We start from the raw sequence: 12,366 nt of genomic DNA on the forward strand, positions 1-12,366 counted from the left end.
GGCTACTATTAATCATTATCCATATGAAAAGGTAGAATTACATGAGCTCCTGGAACTGAGCTGTGATTTTAGGACCTGAACTAACTTTAGGACCTGAACTTTAAGCTCAAGCTTAAAACATAGTTATGCTCTATGCTCTTCTTCATGGTGGAGGGCAATAGGGTGAAACACAATGGAACAATGTGGAATACATGGATCAAGGACCAACCCTCTCCTAGGAAAAATGTGCTCATCAGAAAGTAGCCTTTGAATATAACCTTGTAGGTCCCCCAGTCCTCTCATGTGCTATGATGGGCAAACCTGTTAGATCTTTTTCAATTAACTGGTCTTTTTTAAAGAGTTTGAAAGTTTTTTTCATTCTTTCCTCAAAGAAGTTTTTCCAGACTCTGATGCCTGGTAATTAGAAACCTTTTACCAACTTTTGACCTCAGTTTGCCCACAGACAAATTGAAGTAATCTGTTCTTGTGTCAACCTTGTCCTCTAGCCCTTGAGAATGATGCATTTATTCACACTCTGTATGCGTTTATAAACAGAGAGCACATCCTCTTTCAGTCTTTGTTTTCATAGGCTAATCAAACCAACCTTACCAGTCTCTTCTCACACAAATCAGCTTTTCTGTGCCCTTATTCCATTCTAATTCTAATAGAGCTGGTCATAATTCTGCACATTATTGTAGATGAAACCCAACCAATCCCTTGTAAAGTAACATTATTAGTTTCGCCTCCTGTATGGTAACTGTAGGCATTGGAAAGTGTTTGGGGCTGTCATTGAGATAACAATGGTAATAGAGAACTGGTGGCAATCTTGGGTGTGGTAAGGTAATAGTAAGATAACCTTGAAAGTTTTAACAAAGGAAAATGCTTGAAAGAGACAGGACATACAGTGAAAAAAAGGACATTTCTTTCATTTAAAAAGAGAAAAGGAAAGTGATGAAAATCATACAAATGCCCCTTCTTCAGTTCCACTAAATAAAATCACACTTGTGATTTAAGAGTCCTAGAAGAAATATGATTTTTCTATCCTGGCATTTTTGGAGCTTTATTTACTATTGTGTAGAGGAAATGAAGCAAGCAAAGACAGACAGACAGAGGGAGGGAGAGTGTGAGAAATCCATTCTCACATTTTGTTAAGGCATATTTGATCATGACTACATTCAAATCTATGATTCCTGCAAATTTTAAATAAAGAATTGCAACATCTGCTTTAAGGCCCTGAAGAAATAGGAACATTTATTTGGAAACTGTCTTCTCAGCTGACTGCAATGATCAGAAGAGATTTGCATTATTTGCTGAGGACTAATATGATGTGTTATGTTTTATGGGAACAAGACCCCTCCTCCCACACATATATTTTCATTATGATACAGAGCCTTCAAGAAAATTTGTCTGTATTACATAAAGTTGCAACTAATGGGACAATAAAAATTAAGGAACTCTTTTCAGGCATTATAGCATTAAGAGTGAGCAATTAAAATAACAGATGTTACCTCACAAAGCCTAAGCAGACTCCTGATCACAAAACTGAAGGTGGTATTTTCTTTTGTACTACTATAGTTGGTAAGTATGTTGTATTCCCTTGGCATAGTGATGGCAAAGGAAAGACAATTTCAGCTTATTTTGGTGTCTCAAAGTAAGGAATTATTTCATTCACATGTAGATTTTGCAAAACAATGCATTTTCGCTGTAATGAGTTATCTTAGAATTTCAAATTAGGAGGCCAGAGATGCAGTGTTACAGTTACTTAGTTGACAGTCTGATTTAGCCAATATGGGCACTCGAACACGTGTCTAAGTTGTCACAGAAGATTCCTATAAGCAACAAAATAGACAGAGCTCCGAGATCATTTCACTGTCATATGGAAGTACTGTGGTCACCAAGAGAAAGTGGAAAACCACCTCAAAAGGACTTGGATGTAAAGATTGCTGTTTCATATACCACAGAGTAAGGGCCCCACAAATCACCGCATTTCCAAATTCTGCACTGGCAAATGGAGGCATTGCAATGTCATTACTGACCTGGCAAAATGTGTCAATAAGCAAGTGATGTTATACAACATTCATAACTCAGGAAATATGAACATTTCTGTTGCAATTTGAACATAGTGATAAGGAAAAATTGGGCAAACCAGAAGTTTTTCCATATTATTACCTACCAATCTTTTGTTTATTACTAATCTGTTTTTTTAATTTAGTTATTGCCAATCTGACTTCTGTGTCTGCAAAATAGTGAAATTATTAGCATTTTTAAACAGAGTGTGAAAGTTCACTTAAGTGGGAATACTTTAAGTCCAGAAGCAGACTAAGCTGAGATAGCACTACATATATTCATTTTCTCTAAAACAAAAAGCATGAATGACTTAATGAGATACAGAGATTTTAATGGCTATGGTTTACAGCACAGTTTGTCGGAATTAAGTTAATCATGGCTTCTGCTTATTTTACATGCACGACTATGAAACTAAGAAGGAATGATGTACGTTTCTCTGCATATATCGTTCATCTCTCTTAGCTGTTGGGATTGCAGCCCAGAGAAAGAGTTTGGAGTGGAGAAGGCAGTTGAGTGGTAGCCACTTTGATTGCTCTGCCATTTAATCTGCTGCAATGTGCAAATAACAATGCTGAGAAAGCAGATTTTTTCCTACAGAGACACTAATTTCTGAATAAAAAGTGAAGAGAAAGTACTTATGCTAGGAATGGATCTTCGGTTTTATTTTCCTTTTTGAGAGTGGATGAGCTGAAACAGCTAAAAGCAAGCACCTTCTTTCAAACTTTTGGAAAGTAAATAACATTTAAAATGAAAAGCCAATGGTAGTTGTTTTTTAATGTGAATAGCAAGCCAAAACCTGAGCTTTTCCTATGATTGCTGTCCAATCTACTGATACAGAGGATGGCTTTATATTCAGTTAATGGTCTCCTTAAAATACTGTGTTAACTCTAAAGAGTAGAGATGAACACTCTACTTCAAGATTCCACTCACTGCAAGTGAATTCCAGTTTAATCTGACATGGAAAAGAAAACATGTATGTTGTTCACATGACTGCCTGTAAATCAAAGCTGGGTTCTCAACCAACAAGGTCCCACTCAGTGCTAAAAAAACACACAATACTGGTGGAGAGCAATGCAGGGCCCAGACTAATAATTTATGCCGGACCTTGTTTGTCTTCACAGCATTTTCTGAGACATATTTTTCTCCAGGGAAAACTGGCCAGAAATCCACTGGTTTAGCAGAGTATACTAATGGAAAACTAGTAACTAAGTATGAAAACAGAAGTGTGCAGTAAATTCAGGTAGTAGACCTGGAATTTACACATAATATCTCCAACCAATCTTTTAACCTGAGAATATTCAGTAGTTGCACGATACACCTGTTAGGGGATAGTTATTTACTCAGAAAATCCAGCTATTCTGGACCTAAATTGTATTTCAATAAACAAAAGAAAAACCTGAATACTGTCAAATCTAAGAACTGTATTGTTCAATGTTTTATATGCAAAAGTACTTCACATATTTATATGTCATATTGTAGCTGACAAGATTTCATGGAAGAACTTATCTCACAGTTTAAAAACAGGATCTCAAATTTCTTTTTTCCCTTTATAAACATTCACATATGACCTGATCCAGAAGTCTACGAAAAAGCCTCTCACTAATATAAACTGTTTTGGATATAAACCATGATGGAATTCTTGGGCAATTCTTAAAGGACAGTGAAATATGGGATTTTATTATTATTATTATTATTATTTTGATTATTAAGAAAAAATCATTAAAATATAAACAAAATTAAAGAAGTCCTCTAAAAAGATTACATAAGAAAAGAAAAAGACCTTGAAAAGATGTTGTTGTTGCTCAAATATCAAATCTCAAGATACTCAGAAGCAAAGGGGATTTTCATTTTATTTTCCATTTATTCATTCAAGGACTTCCATTTAAAAAAGGCAAGACAAAAGAGGAAAGTCCAAGAACTTGTCATTCTACTTTTATTAAGCAACATCTACTCCCTTAGTGTACTTGAACTTTGTCATAGCTACTGCTTCCTGTTGGCAAAGTGAGAATCAGCGTGAATATTGTCAGTAAGCCTGAAAACAGGATTCATGGTTCACAACAATGTTTGCTTGACAGTTACCTCATTTATAATGATCCAGTGACAGTCAAAAGCAACCAAATTAGTCTCCACGACCTGAAATAGAGAACAAACCAGCTATCAGTCAACTTGTTGTGAAAGCCAGAAAAAAATTAAATGGAAGCTCTCTGCAAAAGACAAAAAACAAAGCACATGCTCTCTAGGACTTTTGCTATGGAACTGAGGACAGAGAACCTTTAGCACAATTCTGCAGAAGCATTTGTGTTATTGTTTGACTTGCCAATTAAACTTGGAAAATACATTTCATTGCCGGTATCACAGAAAAGAATATGCTTTGGCTGACTTGAAAAGCAAATGAAAACATTTTTGCCTTAGTACTGTGTGTTGAGAGGAAGCAACAGAGAGGAAGGCAGAAAATGAATATCAAGTAACTCTTGTCAGATTTCTGTATTTCCTGCCTTTAAGGCCTTTCCAGAGTATACTTACCCTGGAAGCCTATGATTCGAGAAAAACCAAAACAAACCCAAACCAAAAAAATCCACACCACCAACACTGGGGTTCATGTAAGTGCAAAGGAAGGAAATGGTTCTCCTGAGAAAAAGGGCTGTCACAGGGATTACAAAATGATAGCCTGTCCCAGGTTCCACACACAGAAAATGTCTCACCCTCTTCTCATGCATCTTTCTCCTTGCCTTTGCTGAAAATTATTCCAGGATCTGCCTTTATGCTGAACAGAACGTGTGCTTCCTAACTCATCTTTCAGTCAGTCTGTTTCCTCCTTGAATCCACCAGAATTTTGGGGCAAGTCATATTTGAATCGACTTTGCAGTGGACGTGAAGATGGTAAAAATATACTTCTCCTTTCATTAGCTAGGAAAGAAATCATTGACAGAAGGGAGGCCAGAAATAAACTACGGAAAAGGCTGGACCCCTATAAATTTTTTTTCTAAATAAAATTGAACTAGCATTAATATGGAAATAGTTTTAAAACCAAATTAATCCCATTTTATTTGTGTAGTCACTATGCTCATCTTGATTCACAATTCAGAATTACTGGATACTTAAAACTGTATTGAATCCCAGGGGAAAAAAAAAGACAAAACAGAAACCAGGCTTGGGACTTCTAATGTTCAAATGTTCAATTAGATCACTAGTGCTGGGCTGTTATTACTTGGACTGTTGCACAGCAGTCATGTTTGGCTTTTAATGATGACCAACACAAACAGCACTTGCCAAGAATGATGGTGATTTATACGTGCAATGTCCAAAGGAGAACAGTTTAACTGGCCACAAATCTTAAGAGCAGCAAAAGACCCCATGCTGATAACCTTCATTATTTATTCAAAAGCTGTTAGGATTGGGGTCACTGCTTGTTTAGCAGAATGATAAGACTGGAAATTCTGATCTGGAGAGATGGGGGTGGGGGAAGCAAGCAGTGTATGAACTGAATTCTTATTTGAAACTCTCAGCACTGATAAGAAATTATGGGGAATGAAGGCCCTATCTGCTAATGTGCTTCTGGAAAAAGTCAGTATTATTAGCAGTAGGAATCAGGGTCCTCACTTTATGTGGAATTTAGACTCACTATTCAACAACAACATTATATTTTGTTGTGGTACTTTGACATTTTCTCGCATTCTCCAATGTAGGCGTTCACACAGCGCATATAAAAGAACAGGATAGAAAGTGAGTAACTGTTATGGGAGGCATCACAACAGACTGAGCCAGAATGCTTGAACTGGAGTATGGCTGTTCTAATCAGATTTCTCATACCAAAACAGTTAGAAGACAAATACACCTAGAAACCAAAAAAGGTTGAAAGTGGGCAGAACAGTAAGAGAGTTCTCAAGGGAACATTTGCTCGTTATATAAAGTTCCAAAACATAGAAAGTTTATCCCAATTACAACATAAGCTATGCCATTTAAATTTTTCATAAAACAGAACAAAACAAAGCCTTACTGAAACAGAAAAAAATTTCCTCTAGTCAATCAACATACAGTTCCGCTAAAAGCAAGCGGAATGAATAAATTAAAAAAAAAAAAAAAGGCAGCAGGGCTGACATATTTTCTGGTTTCTTGTCAGATTCCTAGCAACTTTGTCCCTCCTAACTTTTGGCTCCAGGACGTCCTGCTGGGAATGTCTGCCCTGCTGTAACTACTCTGCTCAAGATGAGGTCTCACAAGGTTCCTGTGACTCCAAGGCAGCCTGCCAGAATGACACCCTCGAGTCAAGTCTACCAGTGGTACTGAGGAAATTACAATGATAACGTTGTTCCACAAAGGGCTCCTAAGCTCTTTCTCTGCTCTAAAATGGCAGTAAACTGAAACTTCAGAATAAAGGAATCCACAAAATGAAAATTCACATTTTCTGTTCAATTTTTAAAAACATGCTAAAGGTGGGCTAGATCACTTCTTTGTGACTGAAGCTTCAACTGATCAGACTTTAATGCACTGTATCTTTCATTAAAACTTTGTTTTCAGTTCCTCTAGTTTCCTTATAAGTATTTGGTTTGAAGTATCTACCTTGCCCAGGCTCTCAGATTTCAATTCTAAGGTCTTTTCAACACAATACGGTTCTAATTGTCACTGGTTTTATCAGGTAAAGGCTTAAGTCAGTCTCTGAAACAGGCTGACTGGTCTCACAAGTCACTCTCATTATTTCAAACATCTGAGGCTACCTGTGGCAGATTTATCACAACTTGCAAATAACAAGATGAAATGTGTCCATTTTTTAGTTACAGTTGAAACTCCTCAGCAGAAGGATAATGTTTTATCCATTAAAGTTTATGCAGTCATGAATCTACCTAATATTAAAAATATTTTCCAAAAGTTTATGTCAAATTGAGATGAACTTGCAGTGCACTCTGAGACAAACTAAGATATTCTAAGTTTAGATGGGCTACAAATAGCCCCTGATTTAAAAATTCACTTTCCCTTTCAGTCTGCCAGAAGCTGCTTTTTGGTGTTTTCTTTACACCATCCACCCAAAATTTGTTTTAGTATTGACAGATGTTGTTTAAAAAGATGACTGATGATGCCCTGAGAAAGTTGCTAGATTTTTTTATTTTTTTTATATTTTTTTTTCTATTTTATTTTATTTGATGAAGGACAGATTTACATCTGAATCCAGACTCAACATTTGACTGGGATTTCAAGGCAATCTTTTCATCCTTGGGTCATTCAATCTTAGCTGATGAAACCCTGGTCACAGTGATATCACTCACAAAAGAGCTGTTCATTTCAGCAGCATTAAGATGCTGCATCTTAGTCCCTTCCCTCTTAGCATCTCCTCTGCCAGGATGGTCTTTATTGTCCATTTAGTTGCCTCTAGAGTTGGCAGTGCACATTCTACGTTTATAAGAATTGCAGGGCAATATAATGTTATCACCATTAATAACCTTCCAATATTTTACAATTATTATGTTCCTTATGTTCTTCAGTGTAGAAGAATGCACTGGTGCATCCACTGTTTATAGAAAATAAATAAATGCAATACTATGAAAACCTTTAGTTTTGATGCTTGAAGGAAAAAGTAGCTCAATCCTAAAGTTTTCTTTAATAACTAAGAGTAATCATATACATAATCTCACAGTCAGAAGATTGTATTGGTCAGCAGCTATGAAGCATTAGTTCACAAGACTATATTAAATCAGATAAAAACCACTCAAAACTATCTAAAGTCAGCAGCAACACAGCCTAGATCCAACTACTCATCAGTAAAGCAGTCATTCCTTGCACACAACAGGCCTTTACAGTCATGACACAATGTTCCAGAATGACCTTGTCTATCTACTGTGTATGCCATTCTGTTTACTTTAAAAAGCCATTGCATTTTCACTTGGAAGTGGTGATAACAAATTAGATTAAAGTGAAAAACCAAAAAGAGCACATCTGGGTCTGCTTAAAATTGATCATAACCTAAAAATTGCATATAGCACAGCTTCAACAGACTACATAATGCAGTTGGATAGAAGGTTTCTATGACTAATGTTCAGAATGATAAAACACATATTTTTTTTATCTGAGTGATGATCTTTTTCTGGTTGAAATTCATATCTGCATGCATATTGACTGAGCTGGCATGAACTTGTGCTCTGTGCCAGGGAAAAATGCACATACAGAGAATAATGCTTGCAAAAGCATAAGAGCAGTAATGAAAAAGAAATCTGAAATCCTGGATATTAGAAGCGAAAAAACAATTTAATAGGGGCATGTAGGAAGTAGGGGCCCCAGTGTAAGTTTCAGATTTATCCACTGGTTCTGCTGACTCTGTGACAGGAAGCAGCACTCTTCCATCCTGGAAGGTAAGGGACAGATTGGAAATTTCTATACAAGACAGAAGGCAGGTGAACCTGTTGTTTATGCAGCTCATCTCCTAAGCTAAAACTGAGAAAAACTAGAGCTTGCATTCATAATGAGGGCTGAACCACAAAATTCTATGCAGATATTAAATGGAGAAGAGTTGACACTTTCCAAAACAAAGGAAAACATGCACATATTTAACAAATTCTCATTTCACACTTCCTGTAGATGAAATCATACAAGAATTCAGCTCTGGGTTAGTAAACACACAAAGTTATAGGTCAGTGCAGAAAGCTCTCTAAAGCTAAGCATAGCCACTAGCTGGGAGAGCATTAGGGGACAGTATCATATACACCTACCCTGCTTTTACTGCTCCTTTAGGCATTCAAGTCAGCTTTGGAGGTAGGACACTTTGGTCTAACCTGAGATGGCTGCTTTTGTGCTTCTAAATATATGTTACTTTCTTAATTGCAATGAATCAGATTGCCAATAGCCAAAGGAAGCAGAAATTTATTAATTCTGTACCAACTGTTGTGCACTTCAGATTGTTTTTATTTACTGAGAGGGGAAATCTTTGAAAAAATCCCCAAAAAACCATTTTGTGCCTTTGAGATGCCATTTCATCAGTGTCATTGAGTACCTCCACTGTGCAGGAACATATGTAAGCAGAACTCCAGGATGAAATGGGGAGGTGCATTTCTGTCTAATGCCCACAACAACTGACACACTCCTGTCTCAGACAACTAAATCAATGTCAGAGAACAAGCAGAGGACAGGCTATTAACCAGCACCTTCCAAGAACTAATTTTTTGAATGCAGTATTTTTTAATCTTTATAAGAAATTTAATATTTATTTTTAAATGCAGCATTTTTAATCTATAGAATATTAGTATTTTCCATTACTAAGATTCAAAGCAGCAAGTTAGTAGAATAGTTCTAAAATATACCTTATGAAATTATGGAAAAACTGAAAAAGAAAATCACTCTTTACTCACTCAACCACTGCTTAGACTGAGAGTTCACACTGGAGTATTTTAAAACGTTGTGTCATTAGTTGCATAAATCCTGCAGCAAAGGCTACAGCCTGTAAAGTATGCAGAGCCATTCATACACAGTCGTAGAAATCCACAGCAGTAGATATAAAAGATCATTCTTAACATCTTTGTAACTTTAGAAATGTGTTCATGTCAAACTCCAGCAGTTCTCCTAACACCCTATTAAAATAAATCAAACTTATGCTTCATGAGGAAGGTGTTACACTTAGTCAAACACAGGTGCTATTGAACTGATGAGCAAGAACATGGATGAAGCAGAAACTAATTTTCTTTTTCTAAAGAATTCAGCTACACACCGAGGGAGATTTTCCAGAGAAAAGAAAAATGCGGTCAAGATGACAAGTGATGAGCAAGGACAAATCATCTGTCATTGCCAGTAACTCCAGAACTTCTTTAGAAGACCCTGACAATTCATCACAGCTCTTTCTATTGTTCACACTCAAACCTTCAGATGGCCTAAATGCAAGACAATCTGAAGCAAATAAAGCAGTTAGTAGTGCCAGCATGCAAGCTTTTCCCCTGTGCAATAGTTAGCAAGAAAGAAAAACAGTTTCTCAACACAAAGGACATGTACTTTAATGGAAAATGACATCAAAAGTTCTCTACATCACTTCTTTCTTATAGATATGGGCCCACAGGTATGGGCCAAAACTGCAAGATGCACATCATAACCCTTATAAAGGAAACACAGGAATACCACACGTATGAAACTAGTCAAACAAGCCTTGAAATCACCTAATGAGCACTAATGTTGCATGCATGAAAAGATCCTTAGAGAATCAAGCCATCTCAACTATCAGCTGTTTGAAACAGAGGAGAGCTCCTGGGCTACAGCTTTGCTACAGCTGCGACTGTTCTGCAACAAGCCACCCAGATGACATAACTCATTTCTCAAATTGTTAAAGGAAAGTGTCTCCAAACAGAGTTGGCCTTCCTGTTAATTTTTTGCTCCACTAGGAGCTGCAATATTGAGTGTGAATCTCTTTCTGCTGAACCACCACCACAGAGCAAAACACATCTTCCATTTGATTTTAATCTTTAAAATCAGATGGCATTGCATAATCTGTAGTTTCAGAAATTGCTGTTATTAAAATAATTTAGAAAGTGATTTATAAAGTTAGCTTTCCCAAGAGTTGAGCTGGGACACCAACAACCTGTTAACATTTTCCAAACATGATCTGTCTACAGTATGTCCCATTTATGTAGTCTTGGAAGCTGAACTGCACTCTTCACGCTGGAAGACTGATAAAATGCTTTCATCCAATACCTCTAGGTATTTGTTGCCTTTGTGTTTTCATAGACCAACCTCTTGAAGTTACCACTGCTGTTTTGCAGGTGAACATATGCCTTAACCTAATTTTATCTCTGAGGGACACAGTAATTCACTGATCACTAAGACATGATAGAAACCAGGCTTCCAGGGCACACATGTGAGAAAGCTACTTCCCCACCTCCCTCCCCTGAAAAAAAACCAACCCAACCCAAAACTCAACAACTAATCAAACAGAAGAAGTCAGAGGTCATTTCTTAATATTTTCTTTAACTCAAGAGATGGCATTTGACTAATTTGAGTACCTAGAGCAGTCTTCTATAGTATAGATGATTCCTCAAGCACTGGTAAGCAAAACATGAAAGCTAAAGTTGAAGATTATTTAACAGCTAATGTACAGGTAGTACTAAGAAAGTTAAGTGATAAACTAAAGACTACTTTAACTGAGCTGAACTTTAGAAAGATAAAAGCATGCAGTTGTACTATTTAGTATGTTGTACTATGTTAAACACTACAGGACTTGTCCATGAAGTTCCTCCAAGTTTGCTTGTTTATTTGTTTTTACTTTTTTTTTCCATCTAGTTCCTAGTTCATTAAACTACCACCATTTTATCAGGCTATCTGTACCATTTCTTCCTGCTGGTCCCACAATAAGATCTTTCTGTGCCTCTGCTCTTAGCCTTTGAGCTTCTCAGTAGGGAAATCAGTTGCTGATTTATAGAGCTCATTCTTACACACCAGAAACTAAAGCTCATAAAAATCTCTCTTCACTGAAGGCAATATTTTTGGAATATAACTTTAATGGCTACCCATGTCCACTCTTGAGAGAGCAAAAAAAACCCCAAAACACACATGGCAATACTAATTTTCATTCTTCTGGAGAGTCACCTCTTTCTGGGATTCTGTTCCCTGATGATAAATCTTTGGGTCACTGGTCATCTATTTGCCAAGCAGTAGAAAGCAAGCTTCAACAGCATTTTGCAGGGGTGTGTGTGGAAATTGTCTTCTAGTCTACTCATAAGGACAGGTGATATGGCTGACAGGGCTTAATTTGTTTGTCTCATGAAAATGCATTTCTTTTAAAAAGAAATAAGTAGTTGAAGCACTTGATCAGTTTTCCACTTTTTCAGATTTCTTATTACTAATTAATTAGTATATTGACTTGGCTTGCCATCGTAACTACACGTGAAACAAGTCAGGCTTCACAGAAGACATTATCTCCCTTGGCCAAAGATTTTAAGAGATGGAGGCAGTTCAAGTAGAAAAATCACCCCATGTTAAAGAAAAGAAGTCAACAGTTAAAAGTTCAATAAAAGTAAATAAACATATCATTAATTCTTTAGTGATATTGACCATAAGCTAGTATTGAGAACACAAAATAAAACTACATTCTGTCTGGTAGAACTGGCCATTTTAAATTATTCGTTTCCTTTATCACTGAGAAAAGTTAATAATGTGTTTATTTTATAGGAATCTAAACCCATGCATCCTCCACTGAGGTCAGTCTGTTCACTAGGTTTAGAACAATAACTGTAAGTAATTTAAGTGTCTTTCATTTTAAGGATTATTTTATTCTTACAGTCCGTTTTCCTATTTTCAAATTTATGTTTTTATTTATATTCTGATTATCCTTGTGAAAAGTGTTTGTAATATCCA

General features: G+C 36.4%; 1 protein-coding gene across 2 annotated transcripts in view; it reads right to left on the reverse strand.

The window, feature by feature from the left end:
* Positions 1-12,366, reverse strand: part of GRID2 (glutamate ionotropic receptor delta type subunit 2) — a 699,409-nt gene that overhangs the window by 229,858 nt on the left and 457,185 nt on the right. For both annotated transcript variants that reach the window (XM_050338709.1, XM_050338708.1), the window contains exon 5: positions 4,126-4,179. In XM_050338709.1, coding sequence (XP_050194666.1) covers positions 4,126-4,179 — 54 coding nt within the window. The remainder of the gene's footprint in view (positions 1-4,125; positions 4,180-12,366) is intronic.

Source organism: Myiozetetes cayanensis, unplaced genomic scaffold (assembly GCF_022539395.1).
Source record: "Myiozetetes cayanensis isolate MyiCay16 unplaced genomic scaffold, myiCay2020 scf7, whole genome shotgun sequence".
Lineage (NCBI taxonomy): Eukaryota > Metazoa > Chordata > Aves > Passeriformes > Tyrannidae > Myiozetetes > Myiozetetes cayanensis.